The sequence below is a fragment of the Carettochelys insculpta genome, chromosome 1, assembly GCF_033958435.1.
Source record: "Carettochelys insculpta isolate YL-2023 chromosome 1, ASM3395843v1, whole genome shotgun sequence".
Classification (NCBI taxonomy): domain Eukaryota; kingdom Metazoa; phylum Chordata; order Testudines; family Carettochelyidae; genus Carettochelys; species Carettochelys insculpta.
In genome coordinates, this window is record NC_134137.1 from 278,674,587 (window position 1) to 278,695,890 (window position 21,304).

Here is a 21,304-nt window from a genome sequence, read left to right on the forward strand (position 1 = left end):
AGTCGCAGGCTGTACAAAGATAAGAAAGAAAAGAAAAAAAAGGAAAAATTGGAGGTACACATCTCTTAGAACTGGAAGGGACCTCAGGAGGTCATCTAGTCCAGTCCCCTGCCCTCTTGGCAGGGCCAAGCACCCTCCCCTTCCATCTATTTGCCCCCATCCCTAAATGGCCCCCTCAAGGATTGAGCTCACAATGCTGGGTTTAGCAGACCAATGCTCAAACCACTGAGCTACCCCTCCCCCCCTCAAGTGGAGGTGGGGTCAGGTGTTTGGGCTGCGGAAATGGAGGCTGTCCTGCATGCCATTGCTCACATCGATGGAACAAAGCCGGGTGCAGTGCCCACAAGCGGTGTTTCATTGCTGTCGCCCTATAAAATAACTAGCCATCACCATCCTCAACTGCCCTGAGCCAGCGCTCACCACCGCAGCATTTAATCACGAAGGTGCACTCAAGTGCTACCGGTCACTGGAGGGGAAGCATCACGCAGCAAGGGAGCTGTCTATGTAGTCGGCAAATGAGGCCCAGCGATCAGCATGTTGGGAAGGTTTTAAATCAAATGCTACCACCTCAGCCAGCTTGGTGTCAAAAGTCCTAGCTTGGGAACGCCGTGCAGCTGGGACCTTCCTAGACTCACAGAACGCTGGAACTGGAAGGGACCTCGCGAGGTCATCCACTCCAGTCCCCTGTCCTCACAGCAGGACCAGGCACCGTCTAAGCTCTACAGGGCCCAGCAAAACCCTGCCTGCTCACCAGCTGCTATCACACTCCATACACAGGGGCGACTGGCTTTCTGCCACATCAGAGGGATGTGACAGAGGCGACTTAGTGTTGTCCCCCATGCGCTGGGCTGGGGAGGGAAACACCTCAGCTCACCCAGTAGAATGGCTACTCATGCAGCAAGTAATCAGAAACAACACAGCCCATGGCAAACCCCGCTCCCACCACCCCTGTCTGCCTCCATTACCCTGCCTTAAATGAAAATAGCCTTAAATGGCTGCTGGCCCACTCGGACTGACAGAAGCACCTGCCATTGCCACAGAATTTAGCTCCCCACTGAGCTTTGCTTTGCGTCCAAAAGCAGCAGCTGTTGATGCTGGCAGGGAATTTTATTGTGCTCATCTAACAAGCATAGGCCCATATTTAATAGGCTGTGGACCCTGGAGCAGCTGGGGTACTCTGACCCAGAACGCACAAGCTGCCAGTGGTCTGACTGAGCCATGGGCCAAACAGGCTGTCACCTCATCTAGGTGGCAAGAGGAAAGCATCTTGCAGTGACCCTTCCACTTAGTTAACAGTGCCAGACTCTGAAAGGTTGATTGCCATTCCTGTGTCTGGGAACTCATGACCCGGGAGTGGTGGGGATTTATAAAGTGAACAAAGTAGGAAATAATCCCTGTTCCCTCAAGCAATTTGTCCCCACTCCCCTCTGAGTGGCAGCAGGGTTTTGGCCTCTGATCTGAATGGATAAGTAGCTGGGCCATCCTAGCAAGGCTTCTGTATTTTAAGAAACTGGGGGACTTAACCATAGCTAATTTCGCTCACAGTGAAGTGGGGAATTCTCTTTAAGGCATGTATAGTCCCTATTACAATCATACGGAGCCTGTCTGCAGCGTACATGTCCTCACAACACCTTTGTGAGGTAGGAAAATGCTACTGTCCTGGGCCACAGCAAAACTAACACACTGCATAGTAAATCTGCAGAACTCCTTGCCAGAGGATGTTGTGAAGAGCAAAACTATAAGCAGGTTCAAAAAAGAACTAGGAGGCTAGGTCCATTGATGGCTATTAGCTAGGATGGGTGGGGATGGCATCCCTGGATGCTTTTTGCCAGAAGCTGGGAATCACTTGATGATTACCTGTTCCATTTACTCCCTCTGGGGCACCTGGCAATGGTCACTCTCAGAAGACAGGACACTGGGCTAGATGAACTATGGGTCTGACCCAGTATGGCTGTTCTGATATAAGTGACTTGCCCAAGGTCACACAGAAAGTCTCTGGCAGAATAGGAAGCTGCACTTGAATCTTCCAAGTCTTAGGCTAACCACAGGGCTATTCTTCCTCCATTGCAGAGTTTAAATATTTGCCTGCCAGATACATTCCCCTAGTGCCCTCTTGAACTAAGAGTTGCGTTTCTTTTATTGCCATGTTTCACTTTACACAAGAAATGCGCTGCCTGTAGAAAGAAGCGTACCTGGGTCACCTTTAGTTCTCTGCAGCAGCGGCACCAGCACCAGCTGAGCATCAGTGAAAGGAAGAAGCCAGGCTGGGCCAGGAGGGTCTCTCGCACAGAGTTTGGTCAAGCAAACCACACGGCATGGCCAGGGACTCAGAATTCAGTGCAGGTGATGCATCTGTGCTGGTATTTGAGCAACGACAGAACTCAGGAGGTCTCCCCCATACATAAATATAAGGACCTTCTATTCCGCCATACAGCAGCTTGATTTCCCCGGTGCCATACAAACTCCAAGGGCATCTCAAGACCTTGACTGGTGCCACAGTATCAGCTCCCCATGCTGCATGGTTGCTGCTCTCCCCCTGCTTCGCACCCAGGCACAACTCAAACAAGAGGCAGACACAGGCTCTGGTACAGTAAGCATATTTATTGACTGTGAAACACACTATTTGCCACCCAGTGTGATGGAAATTCCAAGGCGTTGCTGCAGCTGCTGGGGACCACAGAGAATCCTACACTTCCACGGGAGAGTTTTGCCACTGTTAGTTTAGCCACTAGTGACACTTGCCAGCTTGGCAGCCCCCAGAGGCTGCAGGGCTGTTCTTACTGCCCAAATTGGCACAGTGGTGGCAAAGCAAGCTCCCCACTGCCTCTTGCTGACTTGTCTCCGCCATGCTTTGGAGAGCCTGTCAGCCCCTACATTGGGAGAAGTGGGACTCTCCCCACAGCCCATTCGCTCCGTTGGTCACTCAGCTGGGGCTGCTAAGGAGGCTCTTCCAGACTAATGATTTTGATCCTTTATGGAGACCTGCTTTTCACAGCAGTTCCTGATGACCAGGCCCTTTTAGGGCATCTCTGGCTGGGTACCTAAAACCCTGAGTTCCTTTTGGAGACCTTGTCCAAGGCTCCAGCTGTGCCAGCTGTGGGGGGCAATTCTAGCAGCAGGCAGGAGTTTTCACTTCAAGCCCATTTTCTCCACCCTATACCCATGCTCAGTTATCTATTCTTAAACATTCTTCTACTCTGTGGCTCTGCTATGAGAGGGGATTTGGCGGGAGGAGCTTGAGGGCATAAGGTCTCAGCTCATTCTTTAATGAACAAATACATTATTTTGCTAAGAACACAAATCATTTCTCCTCTAGATGAAGCGAGGAAAGGACGGTGGTTTATTGCGGCTATCACTGGGGAATGCCTCTCTTGGGTGAGAAAATAAACACTGCTCCAATCAAAAACACCCCTGCACATTTTGTGTGGTTATTTAAAAGGCATCCAAACCAGAGCCTAGGAAGCTATTCTAAGATGCACGGCTGGGCCTCCGGGGAGGTGCTACCTTGTGCTTACTAGCCCTGGAACCCGAATTCCTTGTACATGCTGGCCATGCTCTTTCGGAACAGCTCCAGGGCCTTCCTCATCTCAGCCTGGGAATCAGCCCCAAAGTCCGAGGGATGCTTGTCGGCAATGACCTTGACAATGATTTCACAAATGAACTGTCGGGAAGGAGAGGAGGGGGAAAGAAAAACGGACAAGTAAGTATCACTCACAGTAGGGACCTCTCCATCAGTCCAGCGTTAAATATTGATTGCCGATAAAAGAAATGATGCCTGAGGGGTTGGCTACACAAACACTTAGCTCACGGCAAGTGGAGCTATAAATCTGTCCTGTGTTAGCCCTCTGTGCACTGTGTCCCTGTGGCCCCCACTGCTACACATTAAGGCTACGTCTACACTTAGGAAAAACTTTGAAATGGCCATGCTAACAGCCAAATGGAAGAACGCTAATGAGGCGCTAAAATGAATATTCAGTGCCTCATTAGCATATTCAGTGCCACCAGCCGCGGCACTTTGAAAGTGCTGCGTTTCACTCGCACACGGCTCATGTACATGGCTCAGCAGCAGATAGGAATAAGGGGATTTTGACATCTGCAGGGTCCTTTCAAAAAGGGCCCTCATGTAGACGAGCCACGTGTGAGCAAAACACGGCACTTTTGAAGTGCCGCGGCTGGCAACATGCTAATGAGACGCTGAGTATTCATTTTAGTGCCTGATTAGTATGCTTTGATTTGGCCCTTACCATGGCCATTTCAAAGTCTTTCCTAAGTGTAGACGTAGCCCAAATGTTCCTTAGTGCACTTTGATTTACCCTGCTCAAAATGGGAAGGGATGAAAGCAAGCTAGGGAACTTTTGGTGCGTGGTGGCAGGCACTTAGTGCCTGGCATGCTACTGCAGGGGGAGACTTATGTTCCAGCCTCTCACAAATTACATGTTTCATAGACTCCGAGGGCTGGAAGGGACCTCAGGAGGTCATTGAGTCCAGCCCCCTGCACAGAGCAGGACCTAAGTCATCCCAGCCAGGACCATGTCAAGCTGGGAGTTAAAAACCTCTAGGGATGGCGATCCATCACCTCTCTGGGTAAGACATTCCAGTGCTCCACCACCCTCCTGGTGAAATAGTTTTTCCTAATATCCAACCTACATCTCCCGCTCTTTAACTGGAGACCATTGCTCCTTGTTCTGCCATCCATCACTACTGAGAACAGCCTCCCTTCATCCTCTTAAAACCCCCCTTCAGCAAGCTGAAGGCTGCTATCAAATTGCCCCTTTTGTTTGAATGGACACGTCCTAGGACTCAATTCAAGAGTCCTTCCCTCAGCCATTTGAGGAGCATCATAGCCTATGGAGAACTAGGCTGGGACCAGTGGTCCCTCTAGTTTTTTTATCCATGGGAGGAATAAATTTTGTTGTGTGCTCCAAGGCATGTGTGGATGTGCACCACCAGTAGAAACACACCCAGCCAGCTGTTGGAGACTGTGGGCGTTCCGCTAATCAGCTGGGTGGCACCTGACTCTCTCCTGGGCAGTTGTCCAAGCACTCGGCTAGCAGGGAATACTGGCTAGCACATGGGAGACACCTGCATTCCAGTTCTGGATCTGCCACCAACCTGCTTCATGATCCTGGGAAAGTCACTTCCCCTCCCAGTCTTTGCCTACCTTTTGTCCATTTACACTGTAAACTCTCATTCTGCATTTGCCTCATGCCTAGTACAATAGTCCCCAAATCTGCTGGGAGCTGTCACTCACTATACGAATATGGTCTGCTTCCCCAAGAGTTCTGGCACCGCACGCACTGGTTTGTTATTGTTAAAGGTTGAGTGTGAGCAATGTAAACTTGGGGACGGACGGACACACATACCCACCCCAGGAGTGGAACTCTCATACACTGACCTTCCACTTACAGTGGTTTTCTACACCACACAGAGCTCATCTAAGTCCAACTAGACATCAGTGAGCAGAGGTTCCCCTCTCTCCCACTCAAGCCCCCATCCTCTACATGCCCTGAACCCCTTCACCCTCCCCAAGAGACCCTCTCCAATTCCCATACCTCCAAGAACTTGACAGGGACTTTGTGCTTGGTGGCATGGCTCTCTGCCAATGGCTTCAACTCCTGCTCATGCTGGTTCTTCTGCTTCAGGATTCTGCCCAGGCCAGTAAGGACAGTGGTGCCGTGCTTCTTGAGTTCTTCAGAGCTCTTCATCTCATCGATTGTCTTCAGGTTTTTGAACTTGGCAAAGTGTCCCTGCGTTTCGGGGTGGCCCTGAAAGAGTCTAGAACAGAGGCAAAGAACCCGTGAGGTGCAAAAGTGGATTGGGAAAAAAAACCAGGAATTGCCGGACTGGATCAAACCCAAGATCTATCTAGCCCAGTATTGCACCGATCTTGAAAATAAAGTATGGCTGCCACTCAAGCAGGCATACCCAAGGGAGCTTTAACCTAGCTAGACTGGCCACCAAAGTAGTGACAATAAGGCAGAATGGACATCAGTGTGGGCTACCAACCAAGTAATTAACCAAGGTTCTTGGTAGGCTTGTCCAGTCCACATGACGGTGGCTTTGCTGCTCTGGTACCCAAGCTAGCTAGAGTTCAAATATCCCTAGGCACACTGCAGTCACACCACCAACTGCAGTGTAGACACTCTCTCAGACAGTGATACTTACAGGAGGTGTAAGAACCACACAAGTACGCAGACGTGGTACCATGTGTCTCCCATGATGGTCTCATTCTATTCCTCAATTGTTGGAGGTTAGTCAGACCCTGCTTTGAATCAGGGGATCTGGAATAAATTGTATGGTGGGGGTGCTGAGAGCCAGTCAACAAAACTGTAAACCTGTCTGTGATGGAAACTACTTCATGCTAGGTGGTGCGGCAGCACTCGCCCTTCCTCCCCACACAGCTAGTTCCAGTGCCTACACTTTGAAGCATGAATTTTCAGAGCCTTTTCAAGTTTTCAATAATAGCAATTGACACCTCAGACTATTCTTGTGATCCACATAAATTTCCAGTCCTTTTTGCAATCTTGCTGTAAGTGCTTAGCCTCAACAACATCCTGTGGCAGAGAGTTCCACAGTCTAATTGCCCATTGTGTGCAGTGTTTCCTGCAAGCTGTGAACTTGTGCAGCCACTCAGGAACGATTCAAAAACTGATTAGCAGAGTGACCGCGGCTAGTTCACTTGTTTCTACTGGTGGTGCACATTCGCACATGCCTTGGCGCACATAAAAATTTATTTTAACAGACAAATGGAAAAGATCAGAAAGAACATTGCTGGGAAAAGTATTTCCTTCCATTTTGACTTTTCTGTTTTTTCACTTCATTGCGCTTCCCCTTCTTCATGTGTTCCAAGACAGAGTTAACAGAAGCACCTTTCCTGGCTCAAGCATCGTTTTATAACATTTTATCCCATCCCCTTATATATGTCTGTTTTCTAAGACGTCCAGTCCCAGTCTTTCCCATCTCTCTCCATGAGAGACAGGCAGGCAGCGCACTTAATATTTTCAAATGATGCCACACAGCAGGTGCCCATCTGATTTGTTTTTCACAGCTCTTTAACCCTTTGGCACCAATCACCTGGGATTGGGCCAGTGTATTGGGATCAGGGTCAGTGCACAGGGGTAGGTGTGGCACAAAGGAGTGATTGACAGTTGTCAGAGAGAACATTCTTCCCTCCCCTGCCATGAAGCCCTGGGGATTCATGCAATTTAATGCCCTCACTGCTTCTTCAAGCTCTCCTTGAAGCTCTGCAGCCATTAAACTCCGTGTTCCCATCTGAGGGCAGATCTACACTTCGGGAGAAAGTCATCTTAAGAGACATAACTACGTGAATAGCGTAGCTGGAGTCAACATTCCTTAAGCTGAATTTCTGCAGCATCCCCACAACAGGAGGTCAAGGAGAGAAAGTCTCTCATTGACTTCCCTTATTCCTTGCAACACCACGGAGTACCAGGGTCAACAGAAGAGCAGTGAGCAGTCAGTTTAGTGCATCCCTACCACCCACTAAATCTGCCCCCAGGAGATCAATCTCCAGAGTGTCGATCTCCAGTTAAATGTAGACAAGCCCTGAGTCCATCAGCATTGCTCTTAAATCGACCTGGAGGGAACAATGTTAGCCAGCGCCCTTCCCCCAGGGCAGCCCTGTATAGCACTTAAATACTGCAAGTACTTAAATTTCTGTGTCCATTTATCAGGTACTCTATGTACCAAGATGGGTCTTTTCCTTCTTGTCTGTTTCCTCTCCAGGATCTGGTTTGTTTCACAAAGAAATGATTAGCACAGAGGCATCCCTTAGGGGAGGACATGCAATAAATTCCTTCTCTTAGTCTCTTTTGAAATATATGCTGTTGTAATTCAAAAGCAAAGCAATTCGCTGCAGACACACTTCACGCCCAGTGCAATGTAAGGAGCCTGTCAGGGCCAATTAGCTTTGTTAAAATGCCAGAACTGCATTGGAAGAAACTTATAATACGTTTTATGCTTACGATCGCTCTCCCTTCACCCACTGTCTGGTTATGGCTAATTGTGCCTGCCAAAGATAATACAACCTCGGATCTCCTAAAAACACTTCTGAAGCACAATTTTTGTGTTGCTTGAAAAGCACTCAATTGCATCAAGTATTTCCCAAAAATATTCCAAGGGGAGGAGATCTACCTACACATGTAGCACACACAAACTGGACATACTACTATGTCAACAGAAGTCTGCAAGGTCTCCCCGTATTCAAATGCCTCTTGAGTCCTACATGAAAGCAGCTGGCTGATTATGTCTTGGGGCATTGAGGGATAATCTATGTATGTTACGCAAAAAACAAACAACGCAAGCCTCTCAATAGGTTATTAAAACACTGCATTGCCAAAATGGGATTATATACCACCACAGCCAGTTTTTCGTATTGTTTATGCTGCACTCATTTCCCCTACCCTCTCTGTGTCTGTCTTCTATATCGTGAGCTCCTTGCAGCAAGGACAATTCCTTCTTTTCTGCTTGGAAAGTGCCTTACGTATTGTGGCCGCTACCAGAACCCAAGACTGTCATACAAGAATACAACACTGGGGATACTTTTCAAGAGCAAAGTATAGACCTTGCCAGTGAAGGGCACTGAGTATGCGATTGCCAGGCAATGTTGCTCCCGTCCTTAGCTACGCTTAAAAGAAAACAATCTTGTTCAAAGAAGGGAAATGGACTCATGGATTCTCCCTTCATCTGCACCCCATCCTCTCCTTGCAAGTATACACCATGCCTCTGGTACCTGGGATTTAGCACCAGCTCAGGGAGAAATATGGTGGTGGCTTTGTCTTTCAAAGTAGTAACATGTCCTTGGCCCCACGTTTAGGTGAGATGAACTTACCGTAACACAAGTAAAGCAACTTATCCAAGAACATGTTTATGTTTTTATAGCAGGCACTCAGGGGATTGGTGACATCTGAAATTGGGCAGGAAGAACTAATACATAAAGGGGATCTGGATTTACAGTTAAAGGCCATGGTGCATGTCCCTTGAAACTGGGTGCCCAGGGAAAGCAAAACCCAACCTGCGCAGCCCACTGGAGCGGACCTCAAGGACACTGACATTCTGCTCACAGCCCAATCCCTAGATGCTGAAAGATTCAATATTGTGGGGCCTCCCAGGAGCTTGGCCCAGGAGAACTCGCATCCTAACTTCAGGATCGCACACTCCAGTGGGGAGGGTGGGTGGGAAAGTGCCTCATCTCAGACCACAGACTCAAGCTGGGCTGAAAAGAGCTTGGGTCCTACCTGCCACATGCCTAGAGAGCTTGGCTTGAGGCTATGGCAGGCAGAAAGGGACTATCGAAGAGGAAACAGAAAGAAACGATGAGGGGAGTAGCTTCATCACGTGAAATTGGGGCGGGGGACAGAAATCACAGGTAGTCAAGGCAAATTTAATGAAATCTGAGATGCCATAAAAATTTGTCACATATGATTTTTCTCTCCTCTCTTCCCCCCATCCCCTTCCTCCTTTGCACCCTCCTGTGCTGTTTCCCCTCCCAACCTCCTGAGGGGGCCTGCCGCAAAGAATTGGATGGCCCCCGTGAGATGGGCACCTGCTTCACTCCAGCATTTTGGGGTTTCACTGTGCTTTGTCAGTGCAGACCTGAAGTTCAGCTTCATTAGCAGGCTGGCTGGTCTGGGCAAAGGGAGGGACAAAAGTCAAGACCTTTTGGGCAAGTGAAGAAAAAAAAACTTAAAAAGTTAAAGCTTTTGACACAGAAACCACAGTGACAGGACAACCGCTGACCTAGGAAAGATCAGTAAAGAAGTCAGTTCAAACAGAGGCTGAAGAAAAATATCACCCCAGGGATAATGAGGCACAATCACCCTCCTTGTTTTCTCCCCTGCACAACCCCTAAAGGATGCTGTAAAGCAGATTGTTTCCAAAATCCAGTGCACTGATCACTTGAACCATGCTCTTGACCAGTTTCCTGCCTACCTGATCATCACTTCGTGCCCGTGGGCAGCAAGGTCTGATTCCACCTTCGCCCAGATGCCCAGGATATGCTGCCATTCGCCATCACTGAGCCCCATAATTCACTGAGACTTGGGGAAAATGGCAGAGATGGGGTGAAGTTGTTTCCTAAGTCGTGCTCCTGTATGCCTTGCCCCAGAGTGCTGCTAGACAGCTCGCTCCTGGGGTTTATAATCCCTTGTCACAGACGGACACCTGTCAATTGTCAGCTGGAGTTTCGCTCTCTTTCAGGCTGGTCTACCCTAATCTGCCCCCCTCTGCTTCTCGGAAGCTATTTTGGGTCAGATGCTATTGTGGCTGCCACGGATGGAATAATTTCTGTGTTTCCTATTGGGTTGGCACATGTCCCGTTGTGGGCAGAAAGGGCACTGCTGAAGCACAGTGCCAGGAGCTTGTCACAGAGCTCCTGTCCCAAGGACCCGGGAGACAGAGTCAAACCTTCACACGGTTGATATCAGAACCACAGACTCAGCAGCGCCAAGCTGGACCACGTCTGTCTGCAGTGACCCATTCTCTGCACCCGAACCATCCCCTCAGGCTGGCCAATAGGAGAGGGGCCCACCTCGCTGGTAAAACTATTTACTGATTTCAAGAGTATTTCCTTCCTACTGCTGATCTGGGATGAGATTTTCAATTTCCTTTTTAACATCCTTATTTTTTTTCTCCCGATAAAGCTGGTGATTCTATTTTATAAAATGGCACAAACTCGTGGAGACGTCTCCTCACAATCTTTTAGTTGCTCTGGGTCCAAATGCCACATGTTCCTCTCCTCCCTCCCCAGAAGCTGGAAGAAAACAAGGGGGATATTACAGTAAAGCACTAAACCACTTGAGTGTTGCAATGGGGCACCCAGAGTGTGTCACAGAGGATTTATCAAAGGATACAAAACCGGACACTTTGGGGCCTAAAACCATTTCTAACTATCAGAGATCTAATGTCGGGGTATATTATGCCCCCTTCAGACTGCAGGGCTTTGATGCATCTGACGCTGGTCCCTGTCAGAGACTGGGCTCTGGGTCATACAGATCTAATAATTAACTATATATCTATATCCCTACATTAAAATGCCTGGAGGCAGTGAGGGAAGGGGGTGAGAGGTGGCGGAGGGAAGGACAGCACTGTATTTACAGTTTGGGAGACTTACTAACTTTATAGCTCCATGGAGAGAGCTGGCCCAGGAAAGGAGAGACAACTGGCAGCCACATTCGAGTGGTGATTTAGTCCTTCCCAGGTTCAAGGAATCCTTACTGAAGTGGACAGAATATGGCCTGACAATAAAATTGATTGAACAATTACTGTTTAATATCCATGAGTATCTGAGGCTAAGCATAGATGTATATATGCAGAGACAGGGAGATTTTGTTAGAAGCTGAACGTTGGCATCAGCCTAGGACTTTGAAAGTCAAGAGTTCAGTCCCCTGCTTTGCCACAGACTTCCTTTGTGAACGTAGGCAAGTCACTCAGATTCTCCATGTATCAGTTTCTCATCAGTAATATGGGGATAATAACAGTGTCCTACTTCGCAGGGGTGTTGTGAGCGGAACCTAGCCCTGTGGTGCGGGTGCAGCCTTCTCCCTTATCTCCCCAAGATAAGGTCTTGAGGCACCTGGTTCCTCTACCCAAGGAAACCCCTCCTACTGCAGAGAACACAGAGGGCCTGGCCCTTAGGAAAATATGAAACATTCATACAGAAGAGTGTGAGTCAGAACACCCAAAAGTAAAATAGTTCTATCAGTTCCCAGAGTAATAAAACAACAATTAATAAACCAACAAAAGACACAATTAGTCATATACAGACTGCAACCCACTCAACATTTAGAGCCAGTGCAACCCTCCCTCCCCTCTCCCAGCAGCCAGCCTCTGCCTAGGCAAACAGCTGAGTTCAGACTCAGTCTCTGATGGTTGGCTGAAAACACAACATCAAATAAACAAAGAAGGGTGGTTTTACAAAGTAATGTATGCCCATCATTCTCTGGGCTGGATTTAAGTGTGCAGTTAGGCTGGCTTTTGACTTGCAGCCTTCTGGGGTTTTGTTTTCTACTGAGATGACATTGTCCATTGTCCCAGAAATTTTAAATGGTCATATAATGTTCCGTTGGGTATGAATGTGGAGGATAGAATGATTTTACCTGGCTGTGATATGACTGTCCTTTCTACAGGGCAATCCGTATTACACAAAGAAGTTTCCCTTTGCAATCATAGAATCATAGGGCTGGAAGGGACCTCAGGAGGTCATCTAGTCCAGCCCCCTGCCCAGAGCAGGATCAACCCCAACTAAGTCATCCCAGCCAGGACCTTGTCAAGCCGGGACTTAACCTCTAGGGATTGAGAATCCCCCACCTCTCTAGGCAACACATTCCAGTGCTTCACCACCTTCCTGGTGAAGTAGTTTTTCCTAATATCCAACCTACACCTCTCCCTCTGTAACTCCAGACCATTGCTCCTTGTTCTGCCATCTGACACCACTGAGAACAGTTTCTCACTATCCCCTTCAGAGCTCCCCTTCATGAAGTTAAAGGCTGTTATTAAATTACCTCTCAGTCTTCTCTTCTGTAAGCTAAACAAGCTCCGATCCTCAGCCTCTCCTAATAGGTCTTGTGCTCCAGCCCCTTAATCATTTTTGTTGCCCTCCACTGAACTTGCTCCAGCACATCCACATCCTTTTTATACTGAGGGGCCCAAAACTGGACACAATACTCCAGATGTGGCCTCACCAGTTCTGAATAGAAGGAAACAACCACTTCTTTAGATGTGCTGGAAATGCTCCTCCTAATGCACCCTAGTATGCTGTTAGCCTTCTTGGCTACACGAGCACACTGTTTACTCATATCCAGCCTTTCATCCACCATAATCTAGGTCCCTTTCTGATGTACAGCTGCTTAACCCATTGGTCCCCAGCTTATAACAATGCTTGGGATTCTTCCATCCCAAGTGCAGGACTCTACACATCTCCTTGTTGAACCACAAAAGATTTATTTTGGCCCAGTTCTCTAATTTATGGTGGCAGCTTTCTATTCCTTTGGGTGAAATGCTCCATAAGTACTTTTTCAGTGTTCTCAATATTACTTTCCAAACTTAAAAAGTCAATCTGTAAGAGCAAGGTGCAGATTTCTTTGACAGTTTTTTTCTTTATATGCATCTAAAGCAAGCCTTGCAATGCTTTCTACCTCATGAACCATACATAGACAACAGAACCTGGACTTTACTACATTACACACAAGTGCTCATTTTCTTCACGGAGGAAGTGTAGTGCAATTCTCCTAAACTTAGAAGGAAACACTAGCTGTTTCTTCATGGCCATTGAAGGCCTTGGTTTATGTGAAATAATAGTCCATTTATTTGGGTACGCTTACTCCATCTTGGTGAGAAATCTTAGCTGACAACCCTTGCTGTAGCGTACGAATAAAGTCTCATGCTGAAGTCAGTTTTCTGAGCTTTGCTCTGAGCAGACTTGCACAGATGTAATAAAGAAGTCATGCCCAGCTGGACGAAATGGGCATAAACCATAGAGGTAGCTTCTGGAGGGGCTTCTGGCTGATCAGCAGCCCTCTCCAGGTTGGTGGTTATTTTGGCTGTATAATATAGCATATGGCATATAGACTTCACTTCAGGGTCAGGAATGGTCCTCCAGAAATCTGGAGTATTCTGTTCTGGATAAGTGTATCAAGACAGAGTATCATCATTAGCGTTGTGCAATCTAAGCGGGTACTGAAGTCATAACTGGAGAACACTGAAAGCCACTGGTGTCCTGTAGCATTAAGCTTAGCAAATGTTAGCACACTGGATAACAGGTGCTTATCAGAAAATTAGCTGTGTGAAGATAGTCATACTTGTGCACTGCTATCCATTTCAATGCCAGAAACTTCAACTAATGAGCAGGCTAGGGTTTTGTTTTTGGTTTTTCCTCCTCTCCTTTCAAACGTCTACTGACAAAGGCCATGGGGTTTAATTCTTTATCATTTATTTTATGAAAAAAAAACAGACCATTAAGGCTAGCGTCTGTATGCAAGGGGTAGGATTTTTTACAGTGCATGTAAGCGCTAATCATAACCCGGGGCTCATGTTAGGCACTGGATGAACTGTTCAAATGTCTCCTCACATGTGAGGTCTCATCGGGCTCTGAAAGGTTGAGACACCTGAAAATAAGGGGTTTTTTCAATGTTTTTGCCCATCCTGTCAAATCTGATACAGGCATATCCCTATGTTAGTTCAAGCAGGGATCTCCCCATTAATTAATAGTTCTTGACAAATCTGTGGCACTAGCCGCATAATTCTAAAGAGAACAGTGGGCTTTGTAAATTGCATGGCCAAGACAAGTAAAGAACTTATTTTGTCAGGCCAGGGAGTTAACGCCAGTTCAGACATGATGTGTGCCACATATTTGATGGAAGTCTGGCAGAAAACACTTGTACAGGGATAGTTTCAGGCCCGATTCCTCTGGACAATACAAGACCTTTAGCAAATGTGTTTCATGGTCCTTTAGGAGCTCCGCAAAAAGGTCACGTAAGTAGACCAGCAAGAGTCTTCCTTCGGTTAGGAACAAGGAGAGTAAAAGTATCCTTCCCTTCCTGTGATGCTTCTCTCCAAACACAGCCAGAAACCAAAAGTAAAATCACCCTTTGTCTCTGGCTGTGTCTACACAATAAAAATAACTTCAAAGTTGTTTACTTTGAAGTACAACTTCAAAGTAAACAACTTCAAAGCAGAGCATCTACACACACCCTAATTCAAAGATAAACTTCGAAGTAGGGCATTATGCCATTCCCAGGAATGGAGTGAGGGCTTCGAAGTTAGGCTTCAAAGTAAGGGAAAATGTGTGTAGACTCTTTGCTGGCTACTTTGATGTATTGCCTAACTTTGAAGTTAACTTTTAAGTTAGGTCCTAGTGTAGATGCACCCTCTGAGTTTTGGCTTATAATTGGCCTGGTAGTAGCTTCCAGCTTGCTTTGTCTCCACCCTGGAATCTAGGCAACCTGGGAAAAGAGTCCTGAGCTTCTGTGGCCATCATTTCTGTAGTCCAGGGTTAACCTACCTGAGGTTTAGTGTAATATGTCAGGAACAACCAGTTCTAGACAGAAGTACAGCTACTACCCTGAGGAGGGCCAAGTAAGTATCTTCAAGAGGTGCACATGGCATTTCTAAATGACAGATCGCCTTCCAGCAGGGGTGGGCAATAAGTGGCCTGCAGGATGGGTGTAGTTTGCCAGGGTTAGCCCCTGGTGGGCTGAAAAATGCTGTATTTACCTATGTATCCACAGGTATGGCTGCTTGCAGCCCCCATTACCTGTGCTTCACTGTTCCCAGCCAATGGCAGCTGTGGGAACTGATGGCTGGTCTTAGAACAGTAAGGCCATGTCTGCACATACCCCTCCTTTTTGGAAGGGGCATGTTAACGAGGCACTTCAGAACCAGTTAATAAGGTGCTGACATGTATATTCAGTGCCTCGTTAGCATAATGGCAGCCAGGAGTATTTCAAAAGTGCTGCTTTCGAAACGCAGACTGGCTGCATATACATGGGTGCTTTGAAATAAGCGCCACACTTCAAAATTCCCTTATTCCCAGCGCGAATTGGGAATAAGGGAATTTCAAAGTGTGGCACTTATTTCAAAGCACCCGCGCCTATACAGCCAGGCTGTGTTTCCAAAGCAGCACTTTCAAAATGCACGTGGCTGCCACTATGCTAATGAGACACTGAATATGCATATCAGCACCTCATTAACCTGTTTTGAAGTCCCTCAATAACATACCCCTTCCGAAAGAGGGGAGCATGTGTAGACACAGCTTAAGAGATGTAAAGCTCTGATAACACATGGCCTCCTAGAGTTAGAGAGAAGAGTTAATGTGTAAGGAAGCCAGGAAAGCTGCCTTTTCAACAACATAAAATGCCTTTTCTAGCCATGGTAAATTATAAGGTATGAGATTTTAAATTAGTAACATTGCTTTAGTGAGAGGGTGTATATCTTTCCAATATTGATTTGTTCTAATTTTCCTCTTCTTCTGAGGCCCATATTGGCTGGCTCATGGTAATGTAAGGGTATCCGGCTTGGCAAGTAAAGAACTACTGACATATTATATAACTCTAAACTTTTTTAAAACAAAGTTTTCCTGAAAAATATGGGGCAATTATGGATATGGTAGGATATGGTATAAAAGAGCTTAGTGGTCCATACATGGGCTAACCTCACAACTCATGGGTAAAAAAGACTTTATTTTTTGCTAAGCAACGAATTTATCCTAAAGTCAGCCCGTTATTATTATTTATAAATCCTGTTGTCAAAGACTAGGACCCTCTGATTTCAGACACTGTATGAATGCAGAACAAAAAGATAGGTTCCAAGCCAATGAGATCACAATCTAAATTAAAGCCTAAACCCAAACACCAGCCAAACCTTTATATAACACCAGTCTCTCTGTGCTTCAGTTCAACATCTATCAAATGGAGCTCATACTGGACAATCTTACAAGCCCAAAATTCGTTAACGTTTGTGAGGTCTCTACGCATCTAGATGAATCAATTATGCTAATTAAAGACACATGACATTGGTCATTCTGAATAGCTTCCAGCCTCCAGGAAAAAAACATTCTGCCTGATTAGTGTGTCTTTGTAAATCCCATAGAAACACAGTGTATAAGTGCTGATAATTATAAGTCTATAACACTGGGCTAATGAACGTCAAAAATCCACGTCTGAGAGAAGTAGCTGTACCAACCTGTGTTGCCATGTAGACAGGGCCAAATTCATGCCTTACGCAGAGTCATCCCCTCCATTGGACAGACTGGGGTGGATGCCCAGGGCCCTATGCTTTGGGGAGCTCCATGGGCCCAGGAGGGCCTGGAGGATGATCAGGTGGCCTGGCACTGGCGGCAGAGTCTGGGCTCATTCCCACGCCCACCAACAGCAACAGGAGCCACAGGAAGTGGAGCAGCTCAGAAACCTGCTCTCCTCCGTCATCTCCAAGTCAGGTCAGTTCTCTTCCCCATGGCAACAGGAAATGGAGTTCCCAGGCCCCAGTGCACTCTTCTCTCCCAAGGGACAGAGCTGGAGCCTGGCTCAGCTGAGCACAGCAGCCGGGGCTGCGTTGCTTCACTTCCTGCAGCTATGGTGAGTGTGGAGGGGAATGTGACCCCTCCTGCCAGCCCCAGGCCCAGCCAGTAATCCCCCAGGTTGCACTGCTTGGGGAAGAGGCTTGGGTGAAGCGGTGCAATGGGTGCAGGAAGGGGTGGAGCAGGGGTGGGAAGAGGTGGGTTTTGGCGAAAGAAGTGGAGTGGAAACAGGCTGGGGGTGGAGCAAGGGTGAGAAGAAATAGAGCTGGTACAGGGCTTGGGAGGGGTGGTCCCAGGCCTCAGACCTCCTTAAAGACAGCATTGAACTTAGGCATCGCTGGGCACAGCATTTTCAGGGCCACCTCCCATCCCTTCCTACAGCTGGCCTTTGTGTTTTCCATAAGAAATGAAACTTTTAACCCCCCTTGAACACTGAGATGCTTCTAGAAGGCCACACCCCAGGCATGTGCCTAGTGTAACCAATTGGAAATCCAGCCCTGTATGCAGGCAATAGGTCAAGATAAAAATTCTCCCATTGATCTCGCTACTGCCTCTCCAGGACATAAGTATCAGAGAAGTAGCCATGTTAGTCTGTTAGTCGATAAGGTGCCACAGGACTTCTTCTTGTTCGCCAGGAGATACATTACCTGCACCCATACAAGCACCCCTCCTGTCAGCACAGGTAGTGTGTCTACATTGACACACTGCAGCTGTAGCATTTTAAGTGTAGTCAAGCCCTGAGAAAGGACGCACGACTCCATGCCCTGAGGTTCAAAGCGGAATACTGCCATCCTACCAAGTGACCCCTCTGTCCCTTCCCTTCTCCCCTTTAAAATCTTACAGAGACACTCTATCTCCCTGCTCTTATGCCTCCAACTCCTCATGAGTGCTGTCTCCTTCAGGTTCTGCCCTGTATGTCCGCTAGCTGGAGAGGCGGGAGGTGAGAGAGAAAAACACGGGAATAATGCCATCATCTATATAGCAGGTGCCTTCTGCATGCTCATACATATAATCTTGTAGCTCAGCCCAAACTTGAAACTATTGGCCATGACCTGCTGCCACCTAGTGGCTCTAGGAGAGAAACGCAATACGTGCAGATTCAAGGCTAGCGATACCACAGTAGCATAATCCCCAAAAAAAATCATTTGCACTGACATTGTGAATTAAAATAAAATGGTTCTGCTATAAGGGTGTAATAGGCCAGGGAAGCTAAGCCTCCCTGGCACAGCTGCTACAGACCTACCACCAGCCATCTGGGCTGTAGTGGGCTCCACCTCTTCCTGTTCCTTCTGTAAGTCCCTTGCAGCCTGCTGCCGCCTGGCTGAGACCCACCTTTCCTCCACTCCACCCTTGCTCTCCAGAGGTCCCTGCCACTCACAGGGTCCTTCCTCTCCACCACCCCCCTTCTCCCACAAGTCTCACCCATTGCTCACCACATCCCGGGGGCGGTGCGGGGTCACGGTGGAGAGGAAGAATACAACAGTGGCCTGAGGAGTGGGGGACATAGAGGAAAGGAGGGATATGGTGAGTGGTAGGCCACTCACAGGGGAGGTGGGAGTGGTAAGGAGGGACACAGCAAGCAGCCACAGGAGGGAGGGGATGAATAGGGACAGGCCCAGGTGGAGCATGGGGTGGAGGTGGCCAGGCTGCAGGCAGAAGAGGTGGGACAGGGATATACCCTGTCCCAGGGGAAGCTTCACCCCGATTATGGATTCTGTTAGCAGCTGTGGGCCATGACACCTTTGTATCAGGGATAGCATCACAGGATCGTGTTACAAACCTGTCAACAGGAGAGTCTCAAGGTGGCTGAGGTAACCTCTTTTATTGGACCAGTGTCCCTTGGTAAGAGAGAGTCTTTCAAGTGACACAAAGCTCTTTGTCTGGGCTGGGAAAGGTACTAAGGCCTGGTCTATACTACAGACTTGTGTCAGCGTATGTCTCCTTAAGTCAACCCCACAATGGAGGTATCTACACTAAAATTTCACTCCTGCCACTTGACGAGCTTACCTAGCAACTCTAGCACATGCCTAGCAAGTGGTCAGCTGGCCAAGCTGGCTACTTGTCACAGATGTGCTCCTGACTATGGTACATGGAGAAGGAGAGATGGAAGGTCGCCTGGGTCTGTGGGGCAAAGAGGCTGGACAGGCACAGCTGTGATCGAGCAGTAGAAATGGTGACGTTGATGGCATGGAGGAAAAGGGTTACAAGAGGGACCTGCAGCAGTGTCACATGAAAGCCAAGGAGCTGCAGCAGGTATAGCAGAAAGTAAAGGAGGCTAGCAAGTGCTCTGGTGTGGACAACCTTAATATATGTCACCGTCGAGCTCCTGGCATCTCTAGGCCTGGCAATGCATAGCCCAGGCACTTCCGGTGTCAGTTATGAACATAAAAAAATTGCTTGAGCCCTGGCGTTTCTTTCATTACAAATTGAGCGCTGGGTGTGGAACCACAGACCCACCGCTTTTATTTAAAAAGCTACGTGCTGCCCCTAGACAACACCCACACCCCCCCACACCCGCAAGGCCCTGTGTATACTTTGTAGGAACCCTCGGCAGAAGCCTCTCCATGAACAGCAAGGAGGAGACGGAATATGAGTGGCAGGAGACCAGGGGATCCAGGAGCACAGCAAGCCAGCACCTGTTTCTGACGAGGGTTGCCAACTTTCCTGACCCGACACCATTGCCACAAATGGCATCTGGTCCATCCAGTCAGGAACGTTGGCAACCCTGTTTTTCACTCCAGCGCCCTCTAGCTAGTCCTTATGCCCGGCAGAGGTGAGCCCAAGGTGGGAGACGGGTCTCTGAGTAAGTAAGACGTTTGTGTTGAAATTACAAAGGTGGAACCCCCAGCGTAGCAGGACATGACTGTTGAGCTGCTCTTTTTTCGGTTATGCTACAAGAGGTAATGAAACAACCAGCAAAGGTAGAATTGCTGTCTGCTCCTCCTCCCCTTCGGGCATTAGGAAGGATGGGGTCTGCGGAACACTCTGTTTATGTGCATTGGGGCGTCTCTGTAGGCATCTCAGTGAAAATTTCCTGGAGGTAGCCTGCAACCCCCTGCCAAAGGTTTCTGGGAAAGGCAACCTTGTTTCTTCTGTCACAGTAGGGCACTTTCCCACCTTTACCATGTAGTGGCACTTAGACCATTTACCCAGAGCCACAATACAATTGTTAGTCTTTAAGGTGCCACCAGACTCCTTGCTGGTTTTATTGCAACAGGCTACCCCAAAGCTATTACCTCTGAACTAGATCAACATAATTTTGTAGTGTAGATTGAGAGTGTCACAGCTAAGCACAAGATCAAGCAGGCCATTTAGCATAATTAGTTAGCATATATGCTAAAGGACTATTCAAGGTGAAGTGCCCTGTGAACACCTCTGCAGTCATAACACAAAATGAAAATTAATGAGTCACAGGTGGTTGTAATAAGCCATAAATTCATTCCAGTGTCTTTATTAAGATCATGACACCAGACTACTAAACTGTCTGCTTGATCTTGAATTTAGCTGTGATATTCTGAGTATCTTTCCCACACCTGCAGAAGAGTTCGGTGGCACTCAAAATGTCTCTCTATCACCAACAGAAGCTGATCGAAGGGGGCTCACCTGATGGATTATTTTGTTGGTCTCTGGGGTGCTGCTTGACTGCTTTTTTGTTTTGATGGTGTATAGACTAGCTCAGCTCCCTCTCTGTTACTATTCAACAAGTAGAGATGTGTGAGATATGGACCGCCCATGTAGATCCTAGTAATGCATATGAGTAGTTTGGTTATGCACTTTGCTCTAGTTTTATTTCAAGGAAGACTGGATGAAAGCATGTTAACTAACCTAATGCACTTTAGCAGGGTCAGCATGTGCTGCAGGTTAACTTTCGACCTGAGCTTCCAATGAACCAAGTGCTCATGTAGGCTAGTCCTAATCTAGCCTGGTTGTAGCTCATTCAGCGCTACATTAAATTAAGAGTGAAACTTTTACATTCACTCTGTGAACAAATATTGAGTCACCACGAGTCATGGAACACAGGGGTGTGTTCTCTCTGGCCTTTGATGCTTAATAAACTTAGATGGGGCTACAATAAGGTGGGTGCAAAACTGGCTGGATAAATGTACTCAGAGTAGTCATTAATGGTTCTCAGTCCTGCTGGAAAGGTATAACAACGGGTTCCGCAGGGGTCTTTTTTGGGTCCGATTCTGTTCAATATCTTCATCAACAATTTAGATTTTGGCATAGAAAGTATGCCTATTAAGTTTGCAGATGATACCACGCTAGGAGGTGTTG

The 21,304-nt window shown here is 47.6% G+C and overlaps 2 protein-coding genes across 3 annotated transcripts in view; one reads left to right on the forward strand and one right to left on the reverse strand.

The window, feature by feature from the left end:
- Window positions 1-2,581: 2,581 nt before the first annotated feature.
- MB (myoglobin) lies at window positions 2,582-10,196 on the reverse strand. The gene is made up of 3 exons (XM_075008246.1): window positions 9,949-10,196; window positions 5,553-5,775; window positions 2,582-3,661 (listed from the first exon to the last, which is right to left on the reverse strand). Exons 1-3 carry the CDS (start codon window positions 10,041-10,043, stop codon window positions 3,515-3,517), a joined length of 465 nt encoding a protein of 154 aa, XP_074864347.1. The 5' UTR covers window positions 10,044-10,196; the 3' UTR covers window positions 2,582-3,514.
- Window positions 10,197-10,263: 67 nt separating this feature from the next.
- Window positions 10,264-21,304, forward strand: part of LOC142020429 (apolipoprotein L6-like) — a 32,133-nt gene continuing 21,092 nt past the window's right edge. For both annotated transcript variants that reach the window (XR_012647405.1, XM_075008241.1), the window contains exon 1: window positions 10,264-10,553. The gene's annotated coding sequence lies outside the window, so the exon portion shown is untranslated. The remainder of the gene's footprint in view (window positions 10,554-21,304) is intronic.